Genomic DNA, 18,070 nt, shown 5'->3' on the forward strand with positions numbered 1-18,070 from the left:
TCTGGTGATGCTGGAGGTGACTAAAGTCCTCCACCGCTTTAACAAAGTTTATGAGCCGAACCCCACTGCCCTGAAATCAGTTCATAATGTCAAGAGCCTTTACACTGCCAAGACACTTAAATATTATAGCTCAGGTCCTAATTGCTAGTATCCAAATGTAAAAAAAAAAAAAAAGAGTTAGAATGATTTCAGCAACAGAACAAGAGAAGCTACTTTAGATTGTAGCACAGAAAACAATATATGGAAATTGACTTGTCCGAACACAACATTCTTCATCTGCAGTGGTTTGAAAATGACTCACACTACCAAGTGTACAATGTTTTCTTTGACCATGTGCTATTCAACTCAACACAACATGTTACTGCAGGTGTTAAAATATGTGAACATTTTTTGTTTTACTTAAAAGCCAAAAAACAACAACATACAACACATAACATGGAAGACAAACCGCTTAAAACCGCTGCTAGTTTTCAGCTGTTACTTCATGTTACTGTTGCTCTATTTTGGCTCTTTAAGTAGCCTAACAAAATAATGACTAACTACATTCTCATTAGCCATCCACAAGTATCAAAATAATGTGCACTGTCCATACTTACCATAAGAAAATAAAGCATTAAAATGATAAATCAGAGTGGAATACATTCCTGAGCTATACCTCAGAAGGTACAAAACGATTCATTTCATACAGAAGCTCCCCCGAGCTCCCCTTAAAAAATGTCTGCAGATCAGGAGACTGAAGGTGTAGTTGCAGGTTATAGTCACCAAGGGGTGCTGTTGTGATTCTGCGAGTCAGGCATTGGAGATAGAAGGGCATGCTGTGGTGGAGACGGGCCAGATGTGAGACTTAGCAGACGAGTTTTCAATGATTCTGAAAGATTGCCAGGACCAATCAGACAACTCCCCCCTTTAGACTGACCCAGAACCTTCCTCTGTTAATCTATCTCCTGTCTATTACTCCGTGCAGTCTAATCTGTATTGTGATACTCATTTAGATCTTGCACACGTTCTAACATTCTACTTCATCTCTTGACTTGCTCCCAATTTTCTCTTTTTTTTTTGCTATAATCACAGTTAACGTCTTCCTGTCCTTAATCCTGACACTGGCATAGTCATGCACTACCCATTTTTTAAACCTGTCTCTCTGTCAGCCCTTTCCTACCTTTCTATCCCTCTCTTTATGCCTGTCTGTCAGCTTAACTGATTAACTTCATATCTCTTTTCTCTTAAAGCCTCCTCCCCCCACTTTCAGTTGTAGTGGAGATGATCTGCCAGGGAGGGTTTTCGTGTTGGTGGGGAAGGCCTCTCAGGATCTTGGTCAGGCCCTTCATTAGGGGACACAAGTTCCAAAGCCACTTCATTCTCATAGCAGAATGATGAGTGTGAGCTTTCAATGTATTTCTGCTCAGCCAGCTCTTTAGCGCTGCATGATGGTGTGTTTGGAATTTCATAAGTTCGATGGAAGAACGAGTAGTCCACCTGGAAAAGGGAGGAAGACAAGATTTTTCAGTGCAAATTTTAATCGCATCGTCACAGGCAAAGACTCTACAGCCATGTCCACTCCCTCCGGCTGTGATGCTGTATGTGTGTACAGTTTTGTTTTGAGCCAAAATACAGACGTTACTTATTACATCTAAGGCTGAATGCCATTTAGCTTTGCATGTGTCCTTAGGTTGAGACATACCGGCTTGTCTGAACGATTCAACGCTCTGAGAACCAATGCCATGGTAATCATCATCTAATTCTGTATTCAGATGTTGTTCATTTGAGTCCATCATCAGCTGCTGCAAACTACAGTAAAACAACATTTTGCCAATTTATCTGACAATTGAGACTTTTCACTTTGAACCAAAGTGGTGGACCAACAGACAATGCAATCATTGAAGCCACACTGTGACTAAAATAGTTATAGTTCTGCTTCTAATATAAAGAGAAGTACAGTAATGGATCCCTTTTCACACATGGCATTCAGGTAACAGAAGCATTCATAAGCTTTCAGTATATATCTCTAGCCTTCCTTTCTAACCTGGTAGCAGTCTTTCCTCTCGAAGAGCACTGGTTCAAATCGATGTCCCCAGAGGATTTCAGAAGCCAGATAGGAGCTACGGCACTGTGTAGTCATGGCAGTGGCCTCCACCATGCCCTCGAGTATGACCACCACCTCCAACTCGGAGTCATTCTCCAAGGTCTTTCGGTCGATTTCGAAGAAGGGTGATTCATCGTTGATTTCATGGACAATTGTCACTGGAGAGACCAAGAAGATGCGGTCTGTTCCAGTGTCAAAACCCACATTGATGTCGGCATTGTCCAGTGGGAGGAACTCTCCCTCTTCTGTCACTCTAGACTGGATTTGGGAAAGGAGAGGAAAATAGTCACTTTTTATTAAATTAAACTTTCCACATCAGGTTTGTTATGTTGCAAAATTGCTTTTGACTTAAGATATTAAATGTTGACTGCAAGCAATCAAGAATGTAACAAACATCAGCCGGGACAGGTGTGACGTGATGGAGTAAAATAAGATTACAATTCTATTTGACCTACAATAATATATACTATCATGGTATAGAAAAGAATTCATCTGTCATTTTAAATACAATTGACACATTTCCCGAGGTCATCTGAGAACGATATTAGAAATTCATTGTCTAACCCTGATCCAAAAGCTTAGTATTTAGTTATTATATTCCGTTGAGCTCGACTATGCAAGTCGTACTACCTGCGCATAGGCTTATCACTCACTCAACCATTACGGTTCAACACTATCAAACACTAGTATTCACAACTTTTTTTTTTTTTAATCCTGGCAAACTTAATCCCCTCACTCCTGTTGTAATGGTTATGCATTTATAAGAGCGATCACAGTGTCTGAGCTGTAGCCCCAGTGCTCCACAGATTTTGATCTTCTGGACAACTCTGGCAGCATACACACATGTATACACACCGTACTGTTCATGACCAAACGTTCTCAAAAGAAGGGATAATGTTTAAAGCTATCCTCGTAAGTACAGACAGTAAGGTTAACATATGCACACATACAAAACCATCACTGAACCAACATGCATTGCGCTCAAGAGAAAATGAGATGATGAAGGACAATGGTTCTCGGTTAAAGAATTGTGGGTAAGTTAATCCATAGTAAATCTTCCTAACCCCTGAGGGAAAATAAAACAAGCTCTCATTAACTACGGTCCGCAGGATACAGGCCAGATGGTCTCAGCACTCTTTTTCAATCTATTGCAACCTTTTTTCTTCTGCTGTTTTCTCTCTTTAGTTTTCTCTCACTATTCTTTCTCTCTTAACATTTTGGTGAATTATTTTATCTGTATCAGTTATGACATTTTTAGATGCTCACTATAGAGATAATATAATGAAAACTCTTGTATAAAATTGTCATACTTTCTGACCTCTTTCTTTACTACAATATGGTCATTATCCATCATCTTACCTTCAGCAGTTGTGCTCGTACATGTGCCTCTACCAGGTGGCTCTTGCGTAGGTTTCCAACTCTCCACATCATGCAGAGCTTTCCGTCCCTTAGCGCCACGACAGCTGTGTCAGAGAACACCAATGTCTCGTTGCGCTTCTTGGGCTTGGCAATCTTTGCCATGACTGCCCCGATGATGAAGGCGTCAATAATGCAGCCCACAATGCACTGCAAAACGACCGCCATCACCGCCAGGGGACATTCTTCAGTCACGCTTCTAAATCCGTAACCGATGGATGTCTGTGTCTCTAACGAGAATAAAAAGGCCGCCATGAAGCTGTTCACCTGGAGGAAGCAGGGCTCCTCAACCACTGCCTTTCTATTAGACTCTACACCAGACTCTGCCTCTCCTGACTCCGGAGAGGATCCTGAGCTTGGGGTAAGCCGGATGGAGAAGTCCCCATGCGCGGAGGCAATGAGCCAGAAAGCAAATCCAAAGAGCAGCCAGGAGAGAAGAAAGGAGAGGGTGAAGATGACCAGCATCCAGCGCCAGCGAATGTCCACACAGGTGGTAAAAAGGTCGCTGAGGTAACGCTGGCCCCTCTCGCTCATGTTGACGAAGGTGACGTTGCAGCGTCCGTCCTTGCCCACAAAGCGTTGCCGGGGCCGGCGGCCTGAGCGCCTGTTGCGCCGGCGGCTGGTAGTGGAGGGGGAAGAGAGAGACCCCTGATCCGATGATGACCGGCTTTTCCCTCTTCCTCCTACATTATTGCCTCTTCCACTCCGTATCTCAGAGCACATTCCTCCTGCTCTCACCCCGCCTTCTCCTGCATCTCCCCCAACTGACTCTCCAATAGCACTCTGCCTTCGTGCATTGTTGGTGTTGCTCTGGAGCGGTAGAGTTTTGCCATTCAGGGCATGGGTCGGGGAGGGGCTGCTTGGGGTTCCTGACCCTGTTGGGCTCCCCCCTGCCCTAGCCGTGTCTGCAGCACTCTGTGCCAGCCTCATGACCTCCTCTTCCTCTACTGGCCCGTCCACCACTGCACTGAAACGGCGTTTAACACGCGCCGCTCCCATGATGAACAAATACAGTTTTGTAACCTCCAATGCAGAGGATCCTTAGTATTCCTCAGTGAGCTTTGATTTAGATTCTGTGCAAAAATCAAGCTACTTGATGCAGTCAACTAAGTGTTGCGAGAACAACACAGACTTTCAGTTCTTCTTAATAAAGAGATAATTTAAAGTTCACAGTGGCCAGTAATAACCAGAGCAGAATTCCTTCAAAGGCCATTGGTCACTCGACAGCGATAGATCCCTCATCAAACAAGTGTGCTTTCTTGAATGAGATCCACAGATGTGTTCATGAACAATCAATGTCCTTCAATAATATCCACCAAAAGTAATTTGGTATGACCTGGAAAGACGGCAGTCAGTAGAAATCAAAGGAGTCTATTCCTGTGAACCCCAGTTTGAAATAAGCTCGAGAACTACTTGTAGGGGGGGATTGATCTCAAAAGACAACACAAAAGCATGCAGGATTGTTTTTGTTCAGTTCAAAGCAAAAAGGGAAGCCTCAAGCAGGCATCAGCTGATAAAAGCTAAAAAACTAAGTATGCAATTGAATTGTAGGACTGGGATGAAAATAAAAAAAAGCATACAGCTCATTGCAGGGGACTTTACAAAATATTGAAACAAGATGCAAACAGGACCGACAAAGCTACATTGGACCATCTGATATCATCATGCAGTCAAAAAAGGAAAAATAAATCATGCCAATTCTTACAATGAAATGTCTTTCCGGTTCACAACCCCTTGGCATGGGCATGGAAAAACAAAAAACACAGAACTTTCAGTACATCAAAGCATTGAATACTATACACACAATTTAGTGTTCAGACTTCAGCAGACTTAAACTAATCCTTTAACTTGTTAAAGGTTATCATTAAATGTCAAGGACATTTACTTTAGCTCAAAAGAGGGTCCCAATTGAAAAAAATAAAAACATTTTTGGTTTGCCATTTCCGGTTCCATTTCACTCATGTCACTGCTTTGACAACTTCACACTTTCTTTTAAGGGGTCTGTATATCCGTTTGATGGCCATTGTCAATTTTGTTGAATTCAGTTTCATGTACTTCTATGTTGCATGGACAACATTGACCTTAAGTACACAGCTGTTTACTATCACCTGCAACAGTTAGTGTTTCAGAGCACACATACCTCATTACAGCTCATTATTATGGCTGAAAAACAGTCAATGCCTGACAAGAGATAAGAAGGAAAGAAAACAAAAGAGAGAGAGAGAGATTACTTTGATCCATCTCTGACAATAATCATGGTTCCAGATTAAAGTGTCAGATGTATATGTAGTGGAGAAGGTAAGTACACAGGTCACCTGAGGAAGTTAACAACATTATTCCAGATGTCTCGTGCCGAGGGTGATGGATCAGGTGTACACCTGTGAAGCTAAAGCTGAGAAGTATGGTGTCTGAGAGAGTCATTGAGAGACTGTAGTTTCATACTCAGGATCTCTGCTTGAACCAGATCATCAAAGGCTGCCTGAACATCAGATTCCTTAATATATAAAAATAACTTTAACAAGAGAGAATTTTGAAACTTTTCCAAACTATTCTCTCTACAAATGAACCCTGAAACATTCACAAGAGTATTAACATGCAGTCAGTTTAGAACAGTGGATAGAATCCAAACTTCAGCTCTGCCCTGTGGTGAGAAAAGAAAAAACTAAAAAACAAAAGATAAAAACTACTGCTATAACTGATCTGAGTTAAAGTCATTTCATCTGGCTGCTGACAGCAGGGCAAACAAAAGTCTACAACAAATGAAAATGGGGGAAAAGATCCCTCCTGAAGTGTGAAGTGATGTAAGGGTTCATCTTGGTTAGAGTGTTGACTTCCCTTGGTGACACATAGTCAGTTGAAGCAATGAGACTTGGGGCAGGGAATCTCAGCTCAATGAGAAGAGTCTGGTGTTTTTTTTTTGTTGGTTTTCCGATTTGTATCCTTTTACTTTAGGCCTCCTTGTTTCATATACTCCCAGTCTTAAAATGAAACGAGAAGAAAAAAAAGAGAATACAAATTAAAAGGAAGGTAGAAAATGCAACACTACTAAATTTACTAAAACTGATTTCACTTTTCAGCATGTCTCACAACATGCCTTAAATGTATTAATATATATTAAAATTTGATCTCCATTCAGATGTTCAGGAGTCATTCAAGGTAAATGGATGGTGATCAGAAAACCTACCGTTTGTAAGGTAAGCCCTACATTTTTCTCACTCATTACTTCGGTTGTTGTTGGATTGTTTTTTCAGTCATGCTGAGGTTTTCCTGTAGACGGCTTCAACACTTTGTCCCGACAAATGGGTGAACTTCACAGGGATGAAAATGAACCCCTGGAGGGATGAAGCCTGTGAATGGAAACAGCGAGAACAGAAACAAAGAAATCATTGTAAATGTACATCTTCAGTTTATATGAATCAATTGGAGTTAGTAGTACATCATTGTAATTTTAAATATCTTACAGAAAGTATAGGAAGGGTCATTCTGAAGAGCAGGTTATAGCTATCACAGCATATTTCAATATATTGTTGAAGACTTGGTGAGTTATCACGTTTAAATGAAGCCTCGGATTAATAAAAAGATCTAAAATGCAGGATCTCATTTTGGTTCAGGAGAGCAAGTGGTACATGGGGGAGTAATCTTTGACAAATAAACAATAGTAGATTAGAGGCAATAGATTGGGAGAATTTGATGGGATTTCTTGGGCAAAGGTTATACTGGCTTTGTGACTCAGATGAAGGACTGGGATAAACTGGGACTCGATGTCGATGTGGGGTAAAGAGGTGTCCTGCTGTGGCGATGGCGATACGATGTGGATTACAGCTGTGCTTGTGTCCGGTAACCTCACCAATGGTTTTGCTAATCCTTTGAGGACTTACGTAAGAGCTGCTACTTTTATGGAAAGTGGCAAGAATATCTTTTAGCATCTTTTGTCTAGATTAATTAAATAGAGGCGAGTGCATAACATTGAGTGTAGATCACAGGTTTGAACACTGCAGGATATATTGATACTTAGCACAACACTTAAATAGTTGCTGCTATCACAAAGTCTGCCACCATAGAAACTGAAGAAAGAAATTGTCCTTTTAACGTGCATCACAAAGAGCAATATTTGCAATGTTTCAGTGCAAACTAATGCTCGCAGGTTTATGCTGCCCACAAGTATTGTTGTGTTTGTGTTTTTTGCTTTTACTGTTGACCATCTTTTCCCCGAACAGTGTTTCCTGCAGTGCTTTACTATCGGTTTAGAAAAATCCCCAAATTGATTAAAATCCTCCTGCGTCTCTGTGTGGCATCCAACAGCAGCTCCGGATGCTGTTGGATGCCACACACAGTTCCGGCCACTTGCTCTGTAGACCATTCACTGAACAAATAGGAAGTAAATTTGGTCTTTTTAAATATATCATTCACGCGAGTTCATCTGCTTTCACACAGAAATGTGCTGTGAAGTGTTAATATCTCATTGTGTATGGATACTTTCTTTCAAATGTGACTTTTCTTCCTCTCATCTCAACATGTCTGTATCATGCAGGTAGTCGGTGGTTACAGTTGACAATAATCCGAAAGGTATCGTGAGTAACGTAACAGCCTGCTGTCGTCTTAAACAAACAAGAAACTCTGTTACAGAGCGCTTTGTTCAGTCCAAACGCTGAAGATATAACCACTAAACACACACGCCTCCCTGGTATACACACACATAGTGTTCAACATAGTTAAAGCTTTTATGAGACAAAGAATGTGTTTCTGTAAATCAAATTTGTTTTTCATATTACAGTCAGTTGTATTCATATATTTAAAAGCCCTTTCTGAATAAAAAAGGAGTTCAGGTGTATCTCACTGCTTGTATTCATAGACTGTAAATATAAATGGACAAAGCCTGAGTGACTTCAGCCATCTGTTACAGCAGGGGGCTCCGGAGGCTCATCGGCAGCAGCCGCCCTGCTGGAAATCCTGTCTCAACCTAACTTTCAGTCAACCTAACGACAGGCTGAGAGTTTGAGCTGAGGCAGGTTTTAAGCCTCTTGACCAACCGTTACATTGCGCCCACCTGTCAATCATGTCAGCTGTGCGCCTAACAATGGATAACACGTAACGTTTTCAAAATGAAAACAGAGCCGTTTTTTTCAAATTCACCCTCCGTACAGTGTGTGCCAGTGATGACAATATCCAATCAGACCTATTTCCTTCTTTGTACCAGGCTGTAAACATGTTTATTTATACTGTAAAAACTGCTTCTTCTTTTTTTCATCTTGTGTGTGACTTCTGGTGTTCCTGGAGCCCGCCTCAAGAGGACACTCAACAAACAGCAGGATTTTGCACTTCCACATTGGCTTCATTTTCAAGACTGGAGGTTGCCACTTGATTGTTTTATGTATTATCATAACAATTATTAGTATCTGAAAGTCAAGTCTGTAAGTTGTTCTTTGATCCTTAGGTCATTCTTCACTTTTGCATTATCCTCATACCATAAAGCTGCAAACCAATCCTGGATATAATAGGTTCAGCCAAAATCCAGAGATATATTAGAAGATATTTCAAATGGTTTTTTTTTAAGAAATGATTTCCAGTTCATGCTGTTTAGTGTTCAGTTACTGTGTGAGGAGGTGGTCCTGACCTTGAGGCCTTAACTGTTGTTCCTGTCAACACTACCAAATGAACACGTTCTCAGGTCTGCTATCTTTGAGATTGGGTTGAAGTGTCGGCAGACAACTAACACCAGTAGCTGGAGGAGGTGCTGAGGGAAGTGTGTCCTTTGTGTTTGTGTGTGTATAGGCCATGTGAGAACACGTGTCCAGTGTTTCCTAACCTTATCATGGTGAGGTGGCATATGTATCAAATAACTTCTCATGTAAGAACATTCATGCAGGGGTGTCTGTGAACGTCACCCAGACGAGTTTCCCACCGTCAGGACCCCCTGAACAGCATATAGCCTGATTCTTTACCTTATATGATAAGTGGAAACGTGATAGGAGTACTAATGTTTGTGGTTCCTTCAACTAAACACATATACAACACATTTTAGCCACTGGCCAATCCCTGCAAACCAAATTAAATGGCCTTGAAGGTTTAAGAGTTCCCTGAACTGGGCATTCACTGTTTGCAAATTATATTTTATACAATTTAGAATATTACCATGTTCGGAGAGTTACTTATATTCAAAACACATTTGATAGAAATGAAATTATTGATGGGCCAATCTAGAGCTGCAAATGATTAATTAGTAATAATAAATAAAGTAATTTCTTTATTAGACGATTGAAGCTTGAAACTGCTTCCTTTTTGATTTTTAAAGCCTACAGAGGCCAGAAAAGGGATGTGCAGATATGTGCAGGTTAACGCTGGTGATACTTTTAGAGCCCCTCTTCATTTTCCCTCAAAAATACCACAATTATTATTAATTCTGACCTGGTTATAGGATCATATAAATGGTTTCACAGCCATCATCAACACAAACTTCAACCCATTTCCACATTTTATTTCAAGCATGATATTCCTTTTGCACATTAATCTTCAGTCTTTTTTTTTTTTTCTTTTTTTTTTTATCTTTTGGTCAAAATCCAGGTGTGGATTATTTTAAATGTGCCACTGATCGTAAGGGACGGAAAAACAACATTAGGAGACTGCAGGTTGTTGAAGGAAGTCTTTTGGCATTCATTTTTGATTTAGCAAGAATTCAGCATCTTCTGGGATGATCACGTTTATATTTCTCCTCTGAAAGACCCCATTAATCCGCCCTCACTTCCTATGTTTTTCTTTTTTTTCCATTGTATTCACTCTCTTTATGGCACCTCCCCTGTCCTCTTTCTATCCAGATTATCTGACCATATTAAGGTGTTATGTGGCAAGATTAGATTTGCAGGGAGTATGATTTCATTGTCATTGAAAAACGCACTGAATGAATTATGTTCTATATTCTGCTCAAGCCTCATTTGTCACATGGCATCTGTGGTTTATACTGTTTTTATGTTAATGCAACAGTTCTATATCTATCTATACTAGATCTATACTAGATAGATAGATAATAAAATGTGGTTTTATAGTTGCACAGCTGGTAGCTTTATCAACTGTGTGTATATGTACAAGACAAAACCGCACATTGCACAACATGATAGAAATACAGACATCGATACTTGTTATTGATCAATTGGAGTTACAAACCAGGGCACAGGCTGCATCTCTCTCAGTGTCACATGGCTCTCTGTATCTCTGGCCTGTTTTTTCATTATTCATCCAACTAATTTGACTCTACAAAGCAGATGATTTCATGTTTAATGCACACAATGGGGCTCCTGTAACAGATGTAGCACCGATGCGTAAATATACCAAACATATGCCGGGTGATGTAACACTGCAGTGACCTTTATCTATTCAGATCAATATACTGTTCTTGTGCGAGCGTCAGAGTTTAGAACAGGAATGAAAGCAAAAAGTAAAATCCAACCTAATATTTGAAGTTTTTATACATTTAGGTATTTCTATAAAGAAGAAGAACTGAATATGAAGAGCTTTGTTGATTAATAAATAAATACATTAACAAATAAATGCTGATATTTTCATAAAGGTGTCATTTTTCGTTTCTTTAACGTTTAAAGTACCATAATGGTGCTGTGAACGTTTTTCTGTTAAATAATCCCCAATAAACACAGATTTTAAAATTACCACTGACTTTTGTTCCCCCCTGTATTGAAGTTGTCAAACATTGCATATATTTCAGTAATCAATGATATCATTTTGAGTCATTTTACAATAAGAGTAGATATTCTCAGTTTTCAGATTCTTTAATAAAGTATCTTTTGTGTAAACTCCTTTGTGACCGTCATTTTTACTATCTTTGGTTGTTAACAAATCAAGACATTGAAGTAGGCTACTTCTGGGTTCTAGGAAAAAGTAGTCAGCATTTTTTACCATATTTTGACTTTTTAGAGACCAGAAAACAGTTCTATTTATCAGAAAAAAATTAAATGGACAGCAGTTGATTAGTGGTATCCATATGTTTGTTTCTCTAATTGTGTTGGTAAAAGTATCTGCACTTCAATTTATCAGCTAAATGAATTGTGAGACAAAAATCTTCTCATCATTGAGAAAATCATTAAAATTATTAAAAATAATTTAAAAGGGATTGTGTGTGGTTTGTTGTTTCGTTAAACACTGACAGCTCTGTTGTGATAAGAAGCACACACACACGCGCGCACACACACACACACAACACAAATGTTGAGTCATCTTGGCATCACGCCTTGTTCCAACTAATTGAAACTTTTCCGCAGCCATGCCTCCCTCAGCTGTATGCAGTGATCGGGGTCATGATGACGCCTGAATGTTAATCTGTGGAGTTTAGATCATGATGTTTAAACTCCAAACAACTCTTCTATTCTAATTAAGAAAATACTCAGAATTGAGAAGTAGGTCATCCAAACAAATTTGGTTTTCTTTTCAGTTATCCTCCCACTTTAACTTTCACAAACATTCGGTTACTGCAAATAAATAAGTACACTGTCATGATGACTTTTTGTCAATTTTGTCATAGAGAAGCTCCTTTTCATTTTTATAAAGGTCATTTATTTTTATGCATGGTGCTTAAACAAGTTATTAATTGTACATATCGCAACTGATTGGATTGTGATGAATAAAGGTTTCAATTCTTCTAGTTAGACATTGTAAACTGTTTTAAGACAATCAAAAATCCAAGGTGCTTCCTGCTACTGCAAGAGTCCCAAGCATGTCAGACTGCGCCGGCTGCTTTCATGAAATCTGCCAAAGAACATCCGGTACTGGGGGGCTGCTGTGATTGCGTTTGAAATGCACATCATGAAAGTGATGTCAATTACAGAGTAAACTTTGGTGTTGATCATCATCGTTATCAACTCACTCCAATGCAAGGGAAACTAAAAAAGAGGAGCCAAGAGAGTTAACGTGTAGCACTGTGCATTTGAAGGATCTTGACCTTTGCATCATCGTTTAAATTGCCTCTTTATCCTTACATTTTATGTGCAATGATAAATGGCTAAACATTTCCCTTAAATCATTTTAAAATACTTTGAACAATTACATCGACAAAATGTTCTGTTGTTCCTTAATCAGGCCTTACAAAATGTAAACATGAGCGACTTTTGGAAGGTCATCACCTAACAATGCTGTCATTGTATGATCCTTGACTTTGAACCTATCCTTCATCATGTGCATTCCTGACATAAACATATAATGTCTTGCTGCCACATTTAAACTTGAATTATAATAACTTCAATTAAAATTGCACTTTTAACATTTAAAAGATTTACAACTTGCTTTAAATACCAGTGTTTGAAGGGCTGGATGTGTAAAGCAACCTGTGTAGCCTATATTATCTGCTGCAGGCCTGCAGAGATCACAATCCACATGTAGGATGCTGCACGTTTTTTAGCTGCAGTTTGCCTGTTTTTTAAAAACATTATATCATTTTAAAACCTATTTCAAAATACAGCTGTGTTTTCGATCACTTCACAACTCACTACATCTAAAAAAGGATTAAAGTCTAAATCAGCTGGGCACACAAATCTCTCTGGCCTCCTTTGACATTAACACGTAGGCTATTTCATTGCTCACTGTTGCCAAATCACTTATATCCTTTAACCATTTAATACTGCAGTTTGTCACGTTTTCAAGAAATTAAAACGATTCTTCACAAATATAGACAACTTAGGAGGAGGAACTGTTTATAGTATTAAATATAGTGTAACACACAACACCATTCTTATTCTCATGTCACATTTAGCAAATCTAACAAAATGATAATTAATGTAGGCTAGATTTCAACCCGTAGGCCTGTAATTATCATAAAAACAACGTAGGCTAAATTGAAAACCACATCCCTTCTGAAGCTCATCAATTTGGACTCAATAAGTTGAAATGTAGGCTACGAGTTTGACTTCTTTCAAATTAAAACTTCAATTCCCAGATTTGGAGCAGACAATTAAACTGCGGTACGATATCGTTAACAACAAATTAAAACGTTTTAAACCAGAAGTTTGGTTTTCAAAACTTCGTGCGCTCACTCTGGACTTACCCTCTGTGGTATTTATCCTGTCGTTTCAGCGCGGAGTGTCGACATCTGTTTACTTTCTCCGTTAACGGAATTTAGAGGTTAGTTTATTTGAAACAAATTGGAACCGGGCGCGAGCCGTCCCGTTCTGTCCTGTTAACCATCCGCGAGCCCGCAGGTGGTGGATGAGCGCGCTCACGTCACCATGCTATCTGTCCCCAATCAGAGGCAAGCACGTACGAGCCTATCCGGGCTGCCAGTGTGACCTTGTCTCACCACTGTGTCTCTTTCTCCAATGTTAAAACACCGTTTAGAAGTGTCAAACCGACAAATCATTGATTTATTGAGTTTATTTAAACTAATAACTTTATGTGCAGTACAGACTTCATATAGGAAACTAGGTTATACATAAAAACAATTGTATAAACTCCAAGGTTCTTTTTCTTTACAAGATATATAGGCCTAATGTATATTTCTAGGCTATTTTATTAAATTGCCTTAATTGGTCTACCTTAAAACACAAATTTAAAACTGTTTTATACCCTGTTGTGTTCACTTTTTGTCTGCAATCTTTGCTCTTTGCTGCTGTAACAATGTACATTTCCCCATTGTGGGATAAATAAAGGATTATCTTATCTTATCTTACCCCTTTAAACCCGGTTTTTCATGTTGTCTATGCACATAAATTGCAGAATTGTCATGAAACACCTACCTGATAAAGGGCAGAATCTGAGTGTTTTCCTGACAAACATATTGGTAATTAATTTTTGATCAATTCATATTTTTGTTCACCTAAGTTTGTGTCTGAGAGAGAGCATGTTAAACCATGTTACAGTTTGTGACATTTATCTGTGAAACCCTGCATTACTTAAGTCATATCAATAAAGCTTCTTTTTTTTTTAAGATTTATTTTTTGGCTTTTTGTGCCTTTATTAGAGAAATAGGACAGTGGACAGAAATAGAATTCAGTGAGGGAGAGTGGGGAACGACTTGCAGGAAAGGTGCCACAGGCTGGACTTGAACCTGGGCCGTCCGCGTCGAGGACCATAGCCTCCACACATGGGACGCGCGCACCAACACTGCGCCACCAGCGCCCCACAATTAAGCTTTTTAAGAGGAAATGTAAATTTGAATTTTAAAGTCAGACAGAAAGAGAGAGAGACACAAAGTGACAATGAACCCATTACTGAGTGACATTGTTTTTATGTGTGTGTGTGTGTGTGTGTGTGTGTGTGTGTGTGTGTGCGCGTGCGTGCGTGTGTGTGTGTGTGTGTGTGTGTGTGAAGGAAGAGAAAGAGAGAGAGAAAGGGAAAAGTAAGCAACAGTGTGTGTTTACTACTTAATCTGACTTAATCCCAGTCAAGGCGCCCAAGAAGTGACCTATGATGTCAAGAGCTTTGTCATTCTATGGAAATAAAGATCAGCTTGAAGACGGCTGACGCCAGACGGCGAAGGAGAACCATAACACAACAGCCACAACATCCAACACACACATGTAAACATTGACATATTAAGACAGCTGCAGACATAAAACCACACATCACTGATCATCAATCTATTAAAATACAATGTTTGAAGAAACTGATCAGTGTATAATATTGCAATATATTACGTTTTTTAACGGTCCAACTGATGGAACATTTTATGTTGATGGTGAAGCTGCTGTGAATGTTTCAGAATAAGGATGACTGTGGTGCAGCTTAAAGACTGCTAGATATTTAAAATTGACTAAATTAACTAAAACTAAACTAACTGTTTTTAAATATAGACTCCCAAAAAAAAAGATACTTCTATTTTTGGCCACTTACAAAATGTTCTAAATATAAAGCTAAATGAAATGGATGTAATGGAAATATTTAAATTTTAGCTTAAAGTGATGCAATAACTGTTGGAAGTTTAGTCTTAAAAAAAGATTACTAATCAAATCATAATCTGTGAAATTAATAGCCGAAAATGAAGAAATGGTAGCATGGACCTACAGTATTGGATGGAGGGGTCAGAACGTTACTTCAAAGCACTGAATGGAGGCAAGGCAAGTTTATTTATAGAGCACCATAAAGCAATTCATAGTTTAATCAATAAAACAACTTTGATTGATAATTTAGTACCCAATTTCATCCATCATGGCAGCAGAAGTTGGACACAAATGACTGATTAAGCGTTTTGAATATTACATGATTCCTGTATGCTTCTTCTTAACATGGTATACCTCACATGTTCAATCCATAAGAAAAGAAAAGATATGCTACAATGATTATTTATGACCTTTTAACGGGGGTTTCTTCATCCAAACTTGCATATGAGTGGGTGTCTGTGTAAGGACCTCGCCATGACCTGATGCAATGGACAATGTTTGTTTTTAATGTTTTCTGTCTGGTCTTTTTAACCTGTATTGTTATGTGTTGTATGTACCTATTGGAACGCTGAATCACCTCTCTGCACAACAAATGTACCTTTTTAGATACGAATAAAGAAACCCTAACCTTAACATCAGCATTCACTTGGATTTCTGCCACATACAGTAAGTATACAAGTTGACAAAGCACTCGACTGTAAGCTCGTCTGTGGTCACCAGCAACTCCAGAGAGAAATATTTGAAACTTTAGCTAAATGCTCCTGTTTGCTGATGGCTAAACCGATGTTTGTTGCTGGCTACATAATGCAATATTCCCTCACTAAATCACAAAATATTATTCAATTGCTATTTTAAAAAATATAATTTTAATGGCTTTATTAACGACCATCCATGCACTTTTACTAATAGGCATAACTTATTAATGAAATTCTGTCGATATATAAATAAAAGTGTAACACAATCTTTTTTATAATTGTTTTGAACAAGACCCTTCAAATGTCTGCCACAAGTCATGATAAGTATATCGAATGATTTCTGAGAAACCCACCAACCCAAGTGACAACTATCCTGATTGGTCTTTGACCTGTTTCTTTGTGTTTATGGTTTTGGATTCAGCACCCAGAATCAGTATGAGATTTTAATTAACACGTTTAGAATGTAACTATTGTAATCAATATTCAATCAATATGTATTTAAACTGTAAATATTTCATGAATCAATACGTATTTAAACTGTAAATATTTCATGAATCAATAGATTGTATGACATGTGCATGTATTTTAGAAAACAAACATTCTATGAGTCTGTTGGAATGGAACACATTGTGATGTGTTCCATTCTATTCACAACCAACAAGTCAACTTCAACCATACAGACACTGCAGTTAGACACAAGCTCTCTATGATATCAGTCACTTTGTCTTACACTTAACCTTGTTTCAAAAACTTGTTGGAAAAACATGATGGCTTCTACGTCTCAGCACACTCACAGCCCAGTGCACAAAGAGCAAGGTGAGGATTGAATCTTAGTCCCCATACGATGATAACGCCTCTTAAATTATCACTCATCTTTCTGTTTTTCTGCTGATATCTAAACACTTTTCTCATGTGTTATCTCTGGGCTTTGATTCGTTTAAACTAATTGTATAGAATAAGTTACATGTGGAAATGAAAATTCAAACTGCATTACATTGCGTCCGAAGGAGTTTCATAATAAAACCATCATTAAGTCTTTCCTCTTAGTTTCCCTTCAAGTCATTTTTGACTTTTCAAATTTAAAAGCTCATATAAAAAGATTTTACTGGGTAACTAAACTGACTCAAACTAATATCGATGCATCCATATGACCTGTGAACGCAAACAAGACAATCAGAGAGAAGATTGATTTTGTTTTTTGATATGCATTTCACCTCTGCTGCATGTCAGACCAAGCCTGAGGCCAAACAGCCTTTTATTTCTTTTCATGCCAAAGATTCATCAAAAATCAAGAATGATAGGGATTTTTTTAAACATCAGAAAACCACAGGTGGACAGGACTTGATCAGCAAGGAGATATATCGACCTGCTTTCTCCACTGGGCTCGTCAAAATCAACACAACCCAAAATTTTCTCGCTGGAGCTTTAAACATTCCCAAACAGTTCCCTAAACTTTACAAATTACTGAAGAAGTGTAAACTGAACCATAAAACTGTTTATCATACACTAGGTGCTGTGTGTGGTTTTCTCCATTCCCGTGATGAAGAGACTGACATCTTCTTAAAAATGTGTTCTTAATTAGTTACAACTCACTTAGCAGACGCTTTTATCCAAAGCGACGAACATCAGAGAGTAAGTACAACACTAATCCATTCATACACCGCCATTGAAGAAGCGGGAGCAATGCAGGGTTAGGTGTCTTGCCCAAGGACACATCAGACATCTTGCTCAGCTGGGGAGTGAACTGTAAACCTTCCGGTTGAGAGGTGACAACTCTACCAACTGAGCTACAGCCGCCCTTGTGACTTGGCTTGGCTTGTGATTTCTTAATGTTTGTAGTTAAGATGGAATACTAAACTGATATTTGTGTATATCTCTACTTATTAACTCTTGACTATATTGACTATGTCGTAGAAAACAAAATCAGAAAAAGTAAGGCCAATAATGAAAGACGAAAAGTCCACATCAAGGCACATGGCAGTCTGTCCATGGAGGAATTCAGG

General features: G+C 38.7%; 1 protein-coding gene and 1 long non-coding RNA gene across 2 annotated transcripts; both read right to left on the minus strand.

Moving 5' to 3' along the window:
• kcnj14 (potassium inwardly rectifying channel subfamily J member 14) lies at positions 1-6,028 on the minus strand. Its single transcript, XM_061050392.1, has 3 exons — positions 3,443-6,028; positions 2,024-2,341; positions 1-1,476 (listed from the first exon to the last, which is right to left on the minus strand). The coding sequence occupies exons 1-3, from the start codon at positions 4,496-4,498 to the stop codon at positions 1,246-1,248; spliced, it is 1,605 nt and encodes a 534-aa protein (XP_060906375.1). The 5' UTR covers positions 4,499-6,028; the 3' UTR covers positions 1-1,245.
• Positions 6,029-6,040: 12 nt separating this feature from the next.
• Positions 6,041-13,680, minus strand: LOC132983867 (uncharacterized). The gene is made up of 3 exons (XR_009674884.1): positions 13,542-13,680; positions 6,684-6,846; positions 6,041-6,477 (listed from the first exon to the last, which is right to left on the minus strand). It is a non-coding gene; the product is annotated as an uncharacterized LOC132983867 (long non-coding RNA).
• Between the last annotated feature and the right edge of the window lie 4,390 nt (positions 13,681-18,070).

Source organism: Labrus mixtus, chromosome 11 (assembly GCF_963584025.1).
Source record: "Labrus mixtus chromosome 11, fLabMix1.1, whole genome shotgun sequence".
Classification (NCBI taxonomy): Eukaryota; Metazoa; Chordata; class Actinopteri; order Labriformes; family Labridae; genus Labrus; species Labrus mixtus.

Bases quoted from the DNA above. Each gene is read 5' to 3' on its own strand.
- kcnj14 (XM_061050392.1), bottom strand. From the start codon at position 4,498: ATGGGAGCGGCGCGTGTTAAACGCCGTTTCAGTGCAGTGGTGGACGGG. The intron at 2,342-3,442 runs GTAAGATGATGG...TCCCAAATCCAG, and splicing joins TACGAGCACAACTGCTGAAG to TCTAGAGTGACAGAAGAGGG. The intron at 1,477-2,023 runs GTTAGAAAGGAA...TCCCTTTTCCAG, and splicing joins AGAGGAAAGACTGCTACCAG to GTGGACTACTCGTTCTTCCA.